The sequence below is a fragment of the Ctenocephalides felis genome, unplaced genomic scaffold (genome assembly GCF_003426905.1).
Source record: "Ctenocephalides felis isolate EL2017-DRISC unplaced genomic scaffold, ASM342690v1 CF-g0.4_SCAFFOLD_00845, whole genome shotgun sequence".
Lineage (NCBI taxonomy): Eukaryota > Metazoa > Arthropoda > Insecta > Siphonaptera > Pulicidae > Ctenocephalides > Ctenocephalides felis.
Window position 1 is genome coordinate 73,330,327 of NW_020536999.1, and position 19,020 is coordinate 73,349,346.

Below are 19,020 nucleotides of genomic sequence, written 5' to 3' on the forward strand. Positions count from 1 at the left end.
GTTTAGTACAAAATATTTGTTACTGTTGTGTTCAGTTCAAAATATTTGTTGCTATTTGTTTGTTATGAAATACTTCTAAGTATTTTATAAGAAACAAATAGCAACAAATATTTTGAACTATAGAAAACAGTATCAAGTATTTTATAACAAATAGCAACAAATATGTTGTACTAAACTACTAGCACCAAATATTTGTTCCTATTTGTTTGTTATAAGTATATAACAAATACTTGTAAGTATTTTTAACAAATATATAACAAACAAACAAACAAATACTTATTAGTATTTTATAACAAACAAATAGCAACAAATATTTTGAACTGAACAAAACAGTAACAAATATTTTATAACAAACAATTAGCAACACATATTTTATACTAAACAGAACAGTAACAAATATTTTATAACAAACAAAAAGCAACAAATATTTTGACCTAAACAATACAGTAATAGGTATTTTATAACAAATAGCAACGAATATTTTATACTAAACAGAACAGTAACAAGTATTTTATAATAAACAAAATAGCAACAAATATTTTATACTAAAGAGAACAGTAACAAATATTTCATAAAAAGAATAACAACATTATAATAAAGAAAATAGCAACAAATATTTTATACTATATAGAACAGCAACAAATTTTATAAAGCAATAATAAACTTCATAACAAGACAGTAATAAAAAACAATATAATAAACAATACAGCAACAAATATTTTAGACGATACATAAAATTTATATCAATTACATTTATTTTTTGTTATTTACACAATGAAAAACAAAATATTAACCTATTAAACAAAAAATAACATAATAAACTAGAATATTTTAAATGTTAAAATAACAATATTAAATATGTTATAATAAAACAGTAACAAATATTTTCGAAAACAATAACAAAAATATAAAATTTATATTCATTACAATTATTAATTTCATATTTTCAAATGAAACACAAATTGAATATAAAACTATTTTTAAATGATATTAATTAATAATAAAGGATGGAAATAAAAATATCTATTTTTGGTCTAACTATTAACCTAGCTATCTCGACACACCAATATACAGAAACTTTATTACATAATTCCAAATTAGGATGACAATTTTCAAATACAATTATATTTTTTTGAAAAGAAACAATACAACTATTAGAATTATAGTTGAGCATTATTAAGCTTTGATTTTTTCTTATCGAGATACTTCCAACATCTTCATTTTCAATATTCACAATTTGTCTTAATTCCATCGTAGCCCATATATACTATTCCACCTTAAAAACAAATGAGAAAGGTTAAAACAGAATTTATAATAGTAATTAGTTAACAAAAACTATGCCATTTACCTTTCATTTATTCCTTGTTTTGCTGTTAAAACCCTCTTGATATTCTTTCATATTAATCACATATGTTATTCGAGGCAATTTAGGATTTAAACCGAGACGTAGAATCCAATCCTAAAAAAAAATTATTACAATAATAAAATATAAACCTCAAAGGCCATTAAAAATTTAAACAGTTATTTACCTTTAGTATCTTGTAGCATTGTCGAAAACTAAATTTTCATATCCAAATAATAAGCTCTAGTTTTTTTTTGAGACATCTCCAAACGCGGGCCTTATAAAAATAATTAGGCTTTTAGCACAGTAACCAACAAATAAATTATACTTACCCTTCATAATATTATATATCAAACAGCACTTCATAGAATTCATTTTGAGGTTATTTCTTATACTCTTTCGATTTCAATGTAGCTGAACAAATTTCACATAAGCAAATATGTAAAGTTATGTATACTATATATTTTTGCATTTTTATTTATACACGTAGCACTCAATATTACAAAATATTTAAAATAAAACAAGACAAAACAACCCAACAAATCAACCCCACATATGACAGAATGTAAAATGGCGTATAGGATACAGGGCGCAATGCACTCTGGGAAACCTGACGCCTGAGTCTGAGTCCCTCTGCCGAAAAAGGAAGACAACCGTTAAACGTTTAAAACGTTTCAAAATTTAATATACTTTTTTGTTATTTTTGTTTGATATTTATAATTTCACGTGTAAATAATATTAGCATTTATTTGAGTTTTCGATTAATTTTATATTTTTCGCTTAATATTCCATAATAAAGTCCTCCGTAACACCTGTAAAATTTTATTTTGATATTACTTATAAATATATATCTTTTCTTCCGTATTATTGTTGTTATTAATACAAAATTATAATGTTTCAGAAATCACTTAATATTTATATGATCGTAAGTTTTATAAGTAATATCAAAATAAAAATTTACAGGTGTTACGGAGGACTTTATTATGGAATATTAAGCGAAAAATATAAAATTAATCGAAAACTCAAATAAATGTTAATATTATTTACACTTGAAATTATAAATATCAAAGAAAAATAATAAAAAAATATTATATCTGAATTGAGAATTGAACCCCGGAGCAAAAATTAGAATTCCACGACGATAACCACTCGGCCAATCTGCTGTTAATAACGAATAGCTTGCAAGGTATGCGATACGCGCGCTGCTAAAATGCAAACATTAATTTTTATATTTAAACCGCTTTTCACAGGCCTCTAATATTTTACCACGGTCAGTTTGGGCATCAAATCTAGCATTGTGCCAAGTTTCATCAAAATCCGAGACGGGCAATGCGTGAATTCTCCTTATAAGTTTTTAAATTTTTTGAAAAAAAATAGCTTGTTTTAAGTAAGTAATTGAAAAAGTTAAAATTCTATTTTTGGAAAACTTAGAAATGTAATTTTTAACTTCCCGTAGGGTAAGTTATAGTAATCGCAAAAAAATCAAAAATGAAAATTTTTATATATCTTTACGTTTTAGAGGTTTCTGAACATTTTGGCATACCTTAGAAAAAATGGATGTATGTGTGTGTGTGTGTGTGTGTGTATGTATGTATGTATGTGTGTGTATGTATGTGCGGATACAAATTTTCGTCGACGATTTCGGGAACACGGATCAACCGATTTGAATAATTCAAAAAACATTCGATTCGTATTGATAAGGAGACGTGCTGATTAGTTTTTGGCGAAGGCAGGTCTAGTCGTTCCAAAGATACGGGGCAAAAAGTGCCGAAAACGGTAACTCAGTTTTTAAGAGAACGAAGCGTCCGATTTGAATAATTCAAAAAACATTTTACTTGTATTGACAAGATGAAGAATCGATAAAATTTTCATGAAGGTAGGTCTAGCGGTTTCGGAGATATGGAGGAAAAAGTAAAAAAATGAGCCATTTGGCGGTCAAAAATGATCATTAGACATATGCACATCAAATTATCAGATATTTTAACAATAAGTATAATTTTGGTTTATATTCCTATGGGTTCCGTACCAATGTTTACGCGTTAGACGTCGACGCGGCGCTTACGCGGTTTGATATTTCGTCTTTATGCAGTTAAAGCAGTACGATTGCTTTGAAAAGAAAGTTCAGATCTTCCACAATATGTCAAAATAAAGAAAAAAAAAATTTTTTTCAAAAAAAAAAAATTAAAAAAAATTTTTTTTTAAAAATTTTTTTTTTTAAAAAAAAGTAATTTTTTGTCCAATTTATAGTTTCTCAAAAATCTTATTTTTTCGAAGTAAAATTTTTTCAAAAATGTTAAAAAAATAATTTTTGGTACGGGAAGTTCCAGCAATTTGCCTTAAGGCACGATGCCTTAATTGCCTTAAGACAGAATTCCACTTACAGCTAGTTTTTATTTAAAACTTTGAAATTTTTACTATAACGTCCCGTAGTAAGTTATAGTAGTCGCAAAAAAATCGAGAATGAAAATTTTGTCGACGTTTCGTGAACAACATTCGATTCGTATTGATAAGGAGGCGTGCTGATGCAGCCGTTCCGAAGATACGGGGCAAAAAGTGCCCAGGTAACCCAGTTTTTAAGAGAACGAAGCGTCCGAATTTAATAATTCAAGAACCATTCTATGGGTTCCGTAACATCGTTTGTTTGTTTAACAGCAACGCGGCGCTTACGCGCTTCAATATTTCATCTCATAAAAAACATTTTTCTTCTAAAGTTTTTTTTTCAAAAAATTCAATTTTTTTCTAAAATGTAAAATTGTTTAAAAAATCTAATTTTTTCAAAGTTGAAAAAAAAATTTTTTTTTGAAAAAAAATTAATTTTTGGTACGGGAAGTTCCAGGAATTTGCCTTAACGCACGATGCCATACACCACTAGTTAAATCAATCTAATCGGTTGATATAAAAAATATATATATCCGGAATTTAAAAATTAGATAAATCGATTTTTCATTAAAATATAAAGTTGTGGAAAATATTTTCTAACAAAACATTGCACATTTATAACATTAGGTAACAAATGTATATAACTTTGTAACTCCCGATATACATTGCGCTTACATTACACTTAGTTAACATTTGTTATATAACTTTGTAATTTCAAAATACATTGCGCGTACATTACGTTTAGTTAACATTTGTTATATAACTTTGTAACTTCAAAATACATTGCGGGTACATTACATTTAGTTAACACTTGTTATATAACTTTGTAACATAAAAAGTTATATTGCGGCAACAAGTAGTGTTTACTGGGTAGTTCTAATATACTTTAAACAAATAATTTCAACTCTGCAATTCAGTTTATATAATTCTTATAATTATTAGACAATGTTACAATATTTATAATAATATATTTGAAAACATTCAATATTCCTCGAACATTTCGTTACGGTACGGGAAGTTCCAGCAATTTGCCTTAAGGCACGATGCCACCCACCCCACTAGTTTTCAAAGCAATCGCGTTGTGTAGCTGTTTTTGAAACAAAATATCAATGCGCGTTACGCCGCGTAGCAGTCTAGCGGTTAAACATGGTTCTTATTACAAGTTTTGGTAAGAACGTTTTAAGAAATTTCTTCCTTCCAATCCTTCTACTATGGCATAGCTTTATCGAAGCGCGTAAGCGCCGCGTCGTCGTCTAACGGATAAACACTGGTACGGAACCCATAGGAATGTTAACAAAACTTATACTTATTGTTAAAATCTTTATAAAATATATGATAATTTGATATGCATAATGATTATTGTTGACCGCCAAATGTTATATTTTTTAGTTTTTTTTACTAGATCTCCGAAACCGCTAGACCTATCTTTATGAAAATTTGATCAAATCTTCATCCTGTTAATACAAGTAAAATGTTTTTTGAATTATTCCAATCGGACGTTCTGTTCTCTTGAAAACTGAGTTACCGTTTTTGGCCCTTTTTGCCCCATATCTTCGGAACGGCTAGGCCTGCCTTTGCACAAGACTAATCAGCACGTCTTCTTACCAATACAAATCGAATGTTTTTTGAATTAGTCAAATCGCTTCATCCGTGTACCCGAAATCGTCGACAAAAATTTGTATCCGAACACACACATACACGCACACACACGCACATACACACACATACATCAATTTTTTCTAAGGCATGGCAAAATGTTCAGAAGGTTTTAAAACGTAAAGATATATAAAAAAAATATTTTCGATTTTTTGCGATTACTATAACTTGCTCCACGGGAAGTTAATTATAAATAAATCAATTTATCATCTCCATAACATTAACAATCGTCATTTCATTTCGAATCAAATTAAAAAAAAAATAGTTGCTAAATTTACACAAAATTGAAAAAGTGCTCCCGCATAGTCACAGTCTAAACGCATTTGCAAATAATTCTGTGCGACATTTTCACTTATACTGTGCTTAGCTTGGCGGCATTTTCACATTTTTCAATAATTTTCACAAAATTGGAAAAGTGCTCCAGTACATAAACAGTCTAAACGCATTGCGTAAACATTTGTACCAGAGTGGCGCTTAGACTGTGCTTAGCCTGGGTGATTTTTTGAATTTTTAATCCAAAATTACAAAAAAAATTTTTTGAAAAAAAAATTAGAAACAAAAATTTTTTTTTCCAAAATCAATTATTTTGTTGAAACAAGCAGAAAGTTCTTTCGTTCTCCGAAACCTCTGGGCCTACCTTTGCCAAAAACTAATCAGCACATCTCCCTATCAATAGAAATCGAATGTTTTTTAAACTATTCAAATCGGTTGATCCGTTCTCTCAAAAACTCGCTTTCTATTTTTTGCACTCTTTGCTCCATATCTCCGTAACGGCTAGACCTGCCTTTGCCAAAAACTAATCAGCACATCTCCCTATCCATAGGAATCGAATGTTTTTTAAACCATTCAAATCGGTTGATCCGTGCGCCCGAAAACGTGGACGAAAAAACGCGGACATACAAAACACACACACACACACATCCATTTTTTCTGAGGTATGCCAAAATGTTCAGAAACCTTCAAAACGTCGAGAAATGTAAAAATTTTTGATTTCGATTTTTGGACGATTACAATAACTTACCCTACGGGAAGTTAATAATAATAATAATAAATAGCTAATCAGTTAATAGTTAATAGTAGATAGTTGAATGAATAGTAAATTTGTAATGTAATGTATAGTGTATATTGTAATATAGTAATAATTAATATTAAATAGTAAATAGTTAATAGTTAATTGTTAGGAAAATAGTAAATAGTGAATAGTGATAACTGAATAGTTAAATAGTTAGTAATTGAATAGTTAATAGTGAATAGTAATAAGTGAATAGCTATCAGTAAATAGTGAATTTAGAATAGTTAAATAGTGAATAGTGAATAGTTAAATAGTGAATAGCTAATAGTTAAATAGTTATAAGTAAATAGTTAATAGTTAAAAAGTAAATAGTTAAATAGTTAATTGTGAATAGTAAATAGTAAATAGTTAATAGTGAATAGTGATAACTAAATAGTTTAATAGTTAATAGTTAAATAGATGAATAGTAAATAGTGAACAGTTAACAGTAAATAGTGAATAGTAATAACTGAATAGTTAAATAGTGAATAGTTAATAGTAAATAGTGAATAGTTATGAGTAAATAGTGAATTAAGAATAGTTGAACTGTGGATATTTAAATAGTAAATAGTTGAATAGTAAAATAGTGAATAGAGAATAGTGATAACTGAATAGTTAATAGTAAATAGTGAATAGATAATAACAAATAGTGAATAGTTATTAGTAAATAGTGAATTAAAAATAGTTAAATAGGTAATAGTCAATGGTTAAATAGTTAATAGTTATTAATTAAATAGTTAATAGTTCATATAGTCAATAGTTAATAGATAAATTGTTAATGGTAAATATTTAATAGTGAATAATAAATAATGAATATTAATATGCATATGACTAAAATAAATAATATAATTTTTTTTGTTTATTTCTGCTAATTTTAACAATCAGATTACAATACAATCTGTAAGTTAAAAGTATTGGTACTGAAAATCAAAATCAAGAAGGAAAAAAATAGAATAAAAGGAGTTAAAGAAAAGAAATAGAATAAATAAATGAATAAATAATAATTAAAATAATTGTATTAATAATAAAAACAATAATCAATAATAAATAATAATTAAAAGTAACTTGTTTGAAAATTTTCCTGTGCAAAACAGAGAAAATTATGTTGTTGACGGTGGATCACTGGGCCATTTTCTTTTCAAGCGTTTTAATTTTTCGGCTGTCGGTACTATTTACATTTCCGGATTGACGTGTATGTTTTGAAAGATTAGACTTCTGTTTTTACTCTTGCTGGCGCAGCCCCATAGCTCTATCCCATAAGTCCATATTGGAATTAGTATTGCTTTGTATAATAGACAATTATAATATATAAGAAATATAGCAGATATAGTGTTAGACTGAGAGCACTACCTTGCGGAACACCGGAATGAATTGATTTTGGAGAGGAAAGTTTTTCATTTTCTTTAATTTGAATTTTTAATCGTGAAATATTTTGGAAATGTTTTCTTAAATTTGTATAATAATCCCATGTGCCAAACATTGTCGAAGGTCTGGCTAATGTCTAGAAAAACTGCTACACAAAATTATTTTCTTATATAGGGCTGTGAGGATTGAGTTGGTTATTCTGTTGCATTTCTGTATTGTTGAGTGATGTCTTCTGAAACCAAGTTGGTGGTTGGGTATCCAGGATTCTTCGCGATGATCTTCTAATAGTTTTTGTAAAATTAGTCTTACAGGCAGTTTTATGACCTTTTAGGTATACAAACCCAAATAATGCCATTGTGTTTTTTTATCAGAAAATACAAAAATATTACTTCAAAGATACAGAACCTTATGCTTATAGAACAATGAAATTGTGTACAAGTGTGAATAGCTCAAATGTATAATTTATTGAATCGTAAGGGGCCATATTTCTAACTACGACAATCTTTGGCCGTGAACGACGGCAATCAGGAATATACATACCGAAAAACACACGAAACAAAATGCATTTAGTCTGGTTTTAGCAGCAAAAAATATTTAGTATTATTTTATTACTTTTACACAATTCTATAATTGTATAAAAGTAATAATATGCTAATCAAACTACCTGATATAATAATAATTCTCGAATCAAAATAACAGAAGAAAAATTTAGAAAGCAGAAGTATTATTATTTGGTGAAAATATTTTATGATAAATGTCTTGCTTTTATTACAAAGTTTACTACATTATTTTTATACAAAACTAATCCAAAAAATCAATTAGTTTCTCAAATTAAATTGAATTTGATTTTAAAGTTTTGCGTTTTTACTTTGGTCACTCTGCTGAAATTACGACTTATTGAGTCGATCATCTGGTCGACCAAAAAACTTTACAACCCGTCTTTTATTTGTGAATTTTTTAGAAAAATTGTTTTATTGATATTTATTCATAAATTTTCATTTCAAATAATTAATTGGATTTGACAAATACTTAGATACATAAACAACGCACTATAGAACACATTTGTGTCGAGTATTTCGGTTTCAAAGTTGTTAGAGTCGTGGAGCTGTTAAGCGGATATAACTCCTCCTTCTAACTATATAGTAAGAGGCCATACTTCTAACTATGACAATCTTTGGCCGTAAATGACGGCAATCAGGAATATACATACCGAAAATTGTATGTAGGAAATTATACATACCAAACCAGGAAAAACAACAGAAAAAATTAATTATGATGTAAAATTGATTTCAATCAATCAATTTTACATCATAATTAATTTTTTCTGTTGTTTTTCCTGGTTCGGTATGTATAATTTCCTCCTTTTTATATATTTATATTTATCATCAACTTTGCATTTATGTTATATGTTTTTTAGATTACTGAATGATGACACACATCAAGTGTCGAAACGTTTAATGGAATTTTGTTATTTAATTTTTTTTAATTCGACGATTGGGCTGCAAAAATATTACAAATATAATATAATATATATATATATATATATATATATATATATATATATATATCTTATATATAAAATTCTTCTGTAACAATGTAGGTTTCATTTTTCCTCCTAAACTATAATTCGGATTTTCATGAATCTTCGTGAAGTTTGTTCGGGAAATTTTCTAGAATGTTTTGATTCACAGAAATATAGTTAGATTGTAGAAATAAATGGAAAAAAATACAAAAAACCGCTTATCATTGTTTGACCTTTAAAATATATAAGGCATGGTTTGACATTAAAAACAAATGACAACTGTCATTTGCCAAACATTTCTATTCACTTATAGGCTAAGGCAATATTAAAATACATGGTCTGTTCAAAAAGTACCCGGAATTACTAATAATTAAATTTCGCGGGTCTGGAGTGTCTGATTGTCAAATTTTTTTTTTATTGTATTTATTGGACACAGTACTGTGTCAAGCATTGCAAGGAATAGTTGGTGTTTTTTGTATATCAAAAATTAAATGAAATTTAAATAAATTAGTAAAGAATGTGTAGTATATAAGTAACTGTTTTTGAAATTACACTGAAGATGAGACACACCATGGTCTCGAAACGTCTGTAATCATAAAATAAAGTTGTGTTAAACAAATCTGAGTGCTGTTTTGTTCATATTAAACAATTAATATTCGTTCCACTCATATCATAAAATTCTATAATATATATATATATATATATATATATATATATATATATAATGCCCAATCTTACAATTTTTTTGTAGAATTTGAGTTGTATTAATAAAATATATATTTAACATTCTCTATAAATATATTCAATATTATTTATATGTATTATATTATCATAAATCAATTATATAATTTTATCAATTCACTAAATTTCTAATAGTATAAATCTATCCATAATTCATTAAATACTATCAAAAGTAAAAACATTTTATATAAAAATGATGAAATATACAATAAATAACATAAATTATATATATATATATATATATATATATACATATTAAAGATGGGTAACTCACTCCGGAGTTATCACTTGGATACAACTCCTCCCTCGGAGTGAATCCGAGTGGAGATGTTTCAAAGGATTTGTCATATCCGACCTCCTTAAACTGGTATTAAATCTGTTAACTCGTACAGGCATTTAGTGTTTTTGTCATTTTTGATGTGGGAAGGAAGCGGTCACTTTCTTTTCTCGCAGGCAGTTTTATGACCTTTTTATGTATAAAAGTCAAAATAAATTTTGTTTCTAGATCTTATTCACTTAATTTAACATTGAAAATATTTATTTATTAGAGAGAATGTGGTCAAGTTCAAAGTGCTGTCATATATGGAGAGATTTGATACTGCGGCGAGAGCAGCAAAGACTTTGAGGCGGCCGTACTCTCAAACCATCAATTTTACAAATAAACGGTTTTCTAAAGAATTGTAGGAAATTTTATCTAGTTTAATTCGTACATAGATACTTTTATCGTAGAATGAGCCAGAAAGGAGATATTTTAAAAAAGCTGTTTTTTGACGTCATTTTTCCAATATGGCGTCAACTTGCCGTTCAAATTTGAGGTGGCAAAGTTGATTTTCGTAAAGAGCACCTCGAAATCTATAAGATTACCAATTTTCAGAATTCCCGGAGTACTGTACCGACAAAACGACCAAATGACTGGACTAATACTATAGATACCGAAAAATATACGAAATGAAATACATTTATTTATTCTTGTTTTTCCATAGCCTAATAACAACACTTTAGAGTACAAAATTTATTAGTGATATCATTACCATTTAAGCAGTAAAAAATATTCAGTATTATATTATTACTTTTACACAATTATATAATTATGTAAGAGTAATAATATGCTAATTGAACTACGCGATATAATATTAATTTTCAAATGGAAATAGCAGAAGAAAAATTTTGAAAGCAGAAGTATTATATTTTGCTTTTATTACAAAGCTTACTACATAATTTTTATATAAAATTAATCTAAAAAATCAATTATTTTCTCATCAAAAGGAAATCATTAAATTGAATTTGATTCTCAAGTTTTGCGTTTTTACTTTAGTCCACACTGCTAAAATTACGAGACAATAAGTCGATCATCTGGTCGACCGAAAAATTTTACAATCCGTCATTTATTCGTGAATTTTTTAGAAAAATCATTTTATTGATAATTATTCACAAATTTTTATTTCAAATAATTAATGGGATTTGACAAATCCTTAGATACATAAACAGCGTACTATAGAACGCATTTGTTTAGAGTATTTCGGTTTCAAAATTGTCGGAGTCGTGGAGTTGTTTAGCGGATATAACTCCACCATGAAGCGGAGTCAAATCCGAGTCGATCCGGCTTCGGATATAATAAGCCCATCTCTAATACATATATATATATATATATATATATATATATATATATATATAGACACATATATTTATATCTAGTAGTAGCTTGCAGCCAATTATTTACTTATAAAAACAAATATATATATATATATATATCTAAATAGGTTTTACTAAATAAAACGGAGATGAGTTTTCATCACACCATTTAAAAAATTTCAAACCGCAAGCTGCTGCAATATACATTAATGTTATTGCATCACCTTCAGCATTATGTGCATCTTTAGCATCTTCTTTATAAATTCTTTTATAAACATCACCTAACTTAAACGACGTTTTAGTTTTAGATACAAAAAGGCACTTTTTTGCACTTGTGCAATTTCTATCATTATAATCAGTACGTTCTCTTTTAGCTCTTAAATTATTTTCAATATATGTCGAGCTTGTGGACCGTGTTGGAGTTGTTTCATTGATAATTCTCACAGCCTCAGGTTGATAATAATTTAGTTCTTTCTTGAAATCACTAAATTTACCATCAGATAATTTTGAATTATCCAATTCATCAGTTGATTTTAAATCGGAAATGCTATCATTCATGCAAGATTTCTCTGTTGATTCTACAACAATTTGATCAATTATTGAATTCTCTTGAGACAATTGCTCAAGTGGTTTTATATCTAGTGTTATTGTATCATTTATGTTATCAGGCATTAAATTTAATTCATGTAATTCTTTAAAAGCATTTAAACTGTCTACGCATAAAATGCTCTCACATAGTTTCTATAATATAATATAAAACAAATTATGAGATCAGCATTAACTATTTAAAATTTTATATATTATTGATAAAACAATAATAGATCAGTTACCTGTCCAAGTTTATGTATTTCCTTTTGCAATATGGGATAATCAAATTTGTTTCCATTATGAGCAACTAAACAAACAGGTTCTGGTAGTCTCGATAAAAATAGTTCTATCATTTTTATTGTATCTAAATCAAATACCCTCTGGTGTTCCAGAATATCATTTGCCAAACCTGGAAAATACAAAAATACACATTATTACACAAAACATACTTAATAATGAATATTTATTCAAGATAAATCTGGAATGCAGCATACCATAGAAAATAACATTATAAAAAATTAAGAGGTCCCTCTGTGCAGAAACATTTATGCTTTTTAATATGGAAATGAAAATAATACGTGGCAGGAATTGATTTTTAATCAACTCGTATTGTTTCTTTAAGACCAACGGCATTTATAACTAGTGGTGTATGGCATCGTGCCTTAAGGCAAATTGCTGAAACTTCCCGTACCGTAACAAAATGTTCAAGGAATATTAAATGTTTTGAAATAGATTATTATTAATACTGTAACATTGTCTAATATTTATAAAAATTATATAAACTGAATCACAAAGTCAAAAATATGTATTTAAAGTATATAAGTGAGCTTTAAAAGTTTAGTCAGAATTAAAATTGAAATCTGAATTATTTTCGATACACACATATATAAAATAGAAATGAATTTTTTTTTCAAAAGCAATTGTTTTGTCAATACAAGTAAAAAGTTTTTTGAATCATTCAATTCGGATGCTAATTTCTCTCAAAATCTCAATTTTTTGAATATATTTAGCTCTGTATTTTCGAAATGGCAGGCACGGCCTTTGCCAAAAATTCATAACAACTTCTCCTAATCATTACTAATTGAATGTTTTTAGATCATTCAAATCGGATGCTCTGTTTTCTCAAAGACTCGATTTCTATTTTCTGCACTTTGAACCTGCCTTTGCCAAAAACTAATCAGCACATCTCCCTATCAATAGGAATCGAATGTTTTTTGAACCATTCAAATCGGTTGATCCGTGCGCTTGAAAACGTAAACGAAAAAATGCGGACACACAAAACACACACACACACAGATTTTTGGTTCATTACTATTACTATAACTACCCTATGGAAAGTTAAACATTACTTTATTAACAATACACAGTTGAAAGAATCTTTTAATTTCCAATTATAGAGTAGAGATATCTAAATTTACAACATTTCTATGGGATAGATTATGATTACTCAAATAAGATTTCAGATGTGACATTTTCCAATATTTCTTGCAAAGATTGCATTAATGCATTAACCCCCTTTAGAAGTTGTAGCATTTTCCTTTCTGATGTCATTATTTATAGTTTCTACTGTGGTTACCAGGAAATTCATATCAGAATTTCCTGTAAGGATTATGGGATTCTAATGATCAATTTCTTTATTAGTTACGTCTTGTATACAGAGTTTGCAAACCTGCAGTGGATAGTGATAAGACAAATGTTGCAATAGATGATTTAATAAAACTCATGAAATTGAAATTTGAATAAATTTCTTCAAATTATTTTTGCTGATGTTGACTACATATGAATGTGCACTCACAGCACATCTTTTTGATATTGAAAAGGTCATACCTAAGTAAGCTTTTATATTTAAATTTGGAGTTGATTTACAAGAGATAGCAAGCCAAACAAAATTTCGTTTTGTTGAAATCATAGTATGAAATTGAAACATTTTAGTTAGGTAGTTGACTGATATTCATTAAATCATATTGATAAATAATCGTAAAAGTCCCCTTATTTTAATTACTTCCCTTTGAACAAAATTTATTGATATGTGACTGTTCTCTCAGTGGACCATTAAACAAAGCGCTCTTATGAAAAATGGAATTCAAGTAACATAACCTAAAATATGATATCAGACAAAATTGAGTTATGTCATTTATTAATTAATTATAAAATTAACAAATGATTGATAATAATGGGTAATTCAAATGCAGAAATATCAGAAATTTCTTCTAGTCCCGATTCACTTGAAGTAGAAAACATACATAAACCAAGATGTAACAAAGTGTCCAGAAACAAAGAAAGCTCGGGAAGCATGTATTGTAGAAAAAGTGAAAGAAAATTGAAGAAAAGGACACATTGATAGAAGCACATAAAGTTTGCATGAGAAAAATGGGATTTAACATATAATTTAATTGTAGTTAATCTCTTAGACTCTATTATGTACTTATGATATAATTTATAAATATAAGTCAATAAATATGATGAATATATGAATATAAATATAATTCTCTGATCCATCAAACGTTGAATGAGCTCATGACGAATAAGAAAATCCTAAGACTTTGTGTATTAAATAACAAACTTGATTGTTCCCCTGATGTGACATTGCTATATGTTGAAATATAACTTCCAAAAGAGCTTCGAGTATCAGGTAACGATAATAATGAATGACAAGTAAATAAATAAATCATTGGAAACTTATTCTGTCTATTAATAATAACCTGTAATGTCAGTTGAAGTGATGATCCTTCTAGGATTAACACATAATGTTAATTTGTTTATAACTCTAGGCAACGTTTTATATTTGCAATCCATGAAATGATCTCTTTGTGCCGCTACCATCGTCAACTCTGTTATTCTTGTCCTATTAAATTCATAATCAGGCAAACCTGTCGTTTCTATATCAAAGAACACAAATGTTTTGATTTCATTTGAAGTCATTATAAAATAAATAAGATAAAATATAATTAAAATATATAAAAATAATACTAAAATTATTTAGTTAGGTTAAAATGATATTAAGCCATAGCGTCTTTGATGATGTTTTGTTTGATAAGAGCTGTCAAATGATATAAGAAGAGAAAGAGAAGAAATATAAACAAGTTGGACAACTGTATCGATATCATCCATAATCCATAGACCTTATACAATTTCATGGACTGCTAATTCGCTCAGAGCGTGACTGCAGCGCCCATGCAGCGCCGTAATAAATATGAACTAATGACGGCTATCAGTGTGTGGTTTTCATGGTTTTTATATGTTTGTTAAAGAAAAAAGATATTAAATAATTGTTATAAATAATAATAAACAAGATACAGTAATAATGTGAACGCCGAAAGTTTATTGAAATTATTCAACGTACTTAAAACATAATTAAGTATAATGATTAATTAAATAAAGAAATGCAGTAAACATTTTTAAGGTTAAGTGCCTCAAAGCTTATGTCATAATCTCGGAATTGTTCTCAATAAAAACAATATAATAATGATAAAAATATTTTATCAATATAATAAGTAAATAATAAATTAATTTACTCATTTTTTTATTATTTTTGGTCAAACTAAAGACTTACAATAGACATTATTATAAAGACATGATTTGATTCCATCATCCACCAGATAAAATTGCAGGAAAAAAAACTACTTTAACTTTTCGAGGCTTGTAAATTGAAGGAAATATTGTTGGCAAATAGATATAGGACTCAATACCTCGTCCGATTTTTTTCCTCTAATGAAATGTTCACTGCAAATGCGATCATAGGTCTTGGGAACCCACGGCGGTGATCCATCAACACTACAAATATATATTTTGCATTATTTCAGCATTGTATTAAATAAACTGTTTGCAAAATAAACACTTTAGCGCTATGTGATAACTTTTATTTTTCTCTTAATCATAAAATTACAATTATTATATAATAAAATGTAATTAATATATAGATAATAGTTATACATAATCAATATACAATATATAAATATATATTTTTCATTATTTCAGCCTTGTATTAATTACATTGTTTGCAAAACAATTTTTTCTAGTAAGCATTAAACAACAATAATATAACAATTTATTGACTTATAATTTTTCTTTTTGCTAAGCATAACGATTTTACAACTATTTATAATACTCCTAATTGTATTTTTATAACAATAAGGTTATGATACTTACTTTAATCTTCTAACCGCAGCGATCCACTTTTCCCGTTGATTTTCAATTCCACTTAGCTGTAGAAAATGTATAGAATTTGCAGTCACTTTTTCTGCTAGTATTTCTACAACCCACTATACAACAGCTTTGGTGGCTCATTTTTAATTATCCTATTTAAATTTGAAATAATCAAATATTTTATGTGTTTTCATTTAAAATTTCTGTTATAATAGCCAACTTTAATGCTCAAAGTAGCCACTACGAACGCTTTGGTCGATTTGAATTCCCCTTCCATGCCTTCGCACATAGCCTATCCCCATACATTTCTCAAGTAAAAAAGTGTCAAAAGATGTTCTATGGTATGAGGGCAAACGAGGGTAATTTCGCGGCCGAGATATGTCAAACTCGATCGCTTGAACGTCAAATGAAAGTCCGTGTGTTCGAAATTGTTGGGAAAATATTATATAATATACAATTTATGTTAAACTAATGAATGTAATGAACTATTTATATATTTATTTATTTATTTTAGTTATACAAAGTGTTTAAGGAAAATAAAAAAAAAATTAAAAAAATATTTTACATATTATAAAATTCACTGAAAATAAGAACAGTTGGCTAGAGCTATTATGGGAAATTAGAAAGCAATAATGAAATATTTGTTTAAATGTAATATATTTATTATTGGTGTTTAAAAAGCACAATTTTTGTGTGAAAGTGGCGTACATATTTATCAACTTTGCTTTTTTTATGTTCTTCATGGTGCATTCTAATTGTTAAATACATTTTTGCGACAAAGTTGATAAGGTCATGATAGTGCTGGACAAATTGCTGGAAATGGCTTGATCTAAAAAAATGTGCAAGTCCCAAGTCATTCAACCTTCGGAGAATCGTGCTTTCATATGAACTTTTGTACATTAAATTTAAAGAATTCCGAATTAGGGTTTCTATATTTAAACATAATTTAAACATTTCATCGGAAGGATATGAAAGATATCCTCGATTTTTTATATCGATAAATGTCGAATTTCCCGGAATACTTGCAAAGCATTCAGAACAGGTTTTACAGCAATCAGGAACTTTACCACAGACCAAACACATTTTAGAAGACATTTTACTTTTAACAATTTTACAACAGGTATATTTTTATCCTCTTTTAGTTTAAAAACCCGAGCGATCAAACATCACGTGAACCCAAGTAACTAAAATTTAAGCGATCGAGTGCATTCGACTAATCTCGGTAAAGCTCGTGTTCGTATTTGACCTATCTCGGCCGCAAAATTACCCTCGTATGCCCTCATACCATAGAACATCTTTTGACACTTTTTATGCGCTCAACTAGCAGTCCATGTATTGTATAAGGTCTATGCCATAATCACATACTCTTCTTTTATTTATGGATATAATATACGTTTATGATAGACAGCGACACAAGCGGATAAATTTTGAATCATAACAGTAAACCCTCGCTTTACGATACTTGTGAAATAAATATAAAGTCTGGAATTCACCCGATATCGATTTTAAGTCGAGCTTTTTTAGAAGCAATCGGGTGTAATTATCTCAAGATATTTAATATCTTGATATCGGTCAAAATTATAAGGTGGACGTGCCTTCTGCTGACTCCCCCTTCCAAACACCGGGTTGGTGTTGGTAATGGTTAGAGGATAAGCCATATTAGAAAGTGTTTTTTTCTAAATTTAATTTTTTTTAAGTACTTTAGATTAATTTTCTTAAAATCAGTGCTGAGTATATTGAAGAATCCAAGGATATTTCCAGGCAGAAGCCTGGGAAGAAGATCAAAATGAGCATGGAGGTGCAGACCAGCGGTGACCTCAAAAACAAATTCAATGCACTATCGGACCGATTGGATATGGATACAGACAGAGAGTTGAACGAATACAGAAAAGTGTCACGGAGAAAGAGAGCTAAGAAGAAGAAATCAGAGAGAAATTTTGGACAGCAGCCATCCGAGTCTGGAACTCGAAAAACGCCGCAAAAGATAAGTAAAACACCTGAGAAAATTCCACCCATCATTATCAAGGCAAATTTGGAATTAAAGACAATAAAATACATCCGAGACACAACTAAAATCCAATTCAAATATCAACACACAATTGCACAAAATTTTCACAGACACAATTCAAAAATACGAGAAAGTTAAAAACGTATTACGAGAATGCTATTACCAGTTCTACACATACTCAATGACAAAAGATTTACCGAAGAAAATAACGATGACTGGACTTCATCCTTCGATACCCAAAACTGGAGTTTGCGAAGACCTATTATTGAAAGGCGTGAAAGCCACACAAGTTATTCAGATCAAACAAAAACTCTCGGATGGCAGCCAACATAAGCTTCCCATATACATTGTCTCTCTAGAGAAAGATCAAGACATGTCGGAGCTGAAGCGAATTAATAACATTAGGACACAAAATAGGGAGACATACAAGTCACAAAATAGGGTTCTACAGTGCCACAACTGCTTGAATTTTGGACACAAATCGTACACCTGTGACATGAAGTACAGATGTATAAAATGCCTCAAGATGCACGCGCCAGGTGCGTGCAAGAAACTACTAACTGAGGCACCGATGTGTGTCAATTGTAAGA

The 19,020-nt window shown here is 28.5% G+C and overlaps 1 protein-coding gene and 1 long non-coding RNA gene across 2 annotated transcripts; both read right to left on the reverse strand.

Moving 5' to 3' along the window:
* Positions 1 to 1,139: 1,139 nt before the first annotated feature.
* LOC113363933 lies at positions 1,140 to 1,915 on the reverse strand. The gene is made up of 4 exons (XR_003365988.1): positions 1,675 to 1,915; positions 1,530 to 1,619; positions 1,349 to 1,459; positions 1,140 to 1,276 (listed from the first exon to the last, which is right to left on the reverse strand). It is a non-coding gene; the product is annotated as an uncharacterized LOC113363933 (long non-coding RNA).
* Positions 1,916 to 11,808: 9,893 nt separating this feature from the next.
* Positions 11,809 to 15,198, reverse strand: LOC113388592 (three-prime repair exonuclease 1-like). Its single transcript, XM_026625964.1, has 3 exons — positions 14,979 to 15,198; positions 12,519 to 12,685; positions 11,809 to 12,429 (listed from the first exon to the last, which is right to left on the reverse strand). The coding sequence occupies exons 1-3, from the start codon at positions 15,196 to 15,198 to the stop codon at positions 11,809 to 11,811; spliced, it is 1,008 nt and encodes a 335-aa protein (XP_026481749.1).
* Positions 15,199 to 19,020: the final 3,822 nt, after the last annotated feature.

Coding starts and splice junctions, on each gene's coding strand:
- LOC113388592 (XM_026625964.1), bottom strand. CDS start 15,198: ATGACTTCAAATGAAATCAAAACATTTGTGTTCTTTGATATAGAAACG. Junction 12,686..14,978: donor CACTTCAACTGACATTACAG/GTTATTATTAAT, acceptor TGTATTTTCCAG/GTTTGGCAAATGATATTCTG. Junction 12,430..12,518: donor AAATACATAAACTTGGACAG/GTAACTGATCTA, acceptor ATTATATTATAG/AAACTATGTGAGAGCATTTT.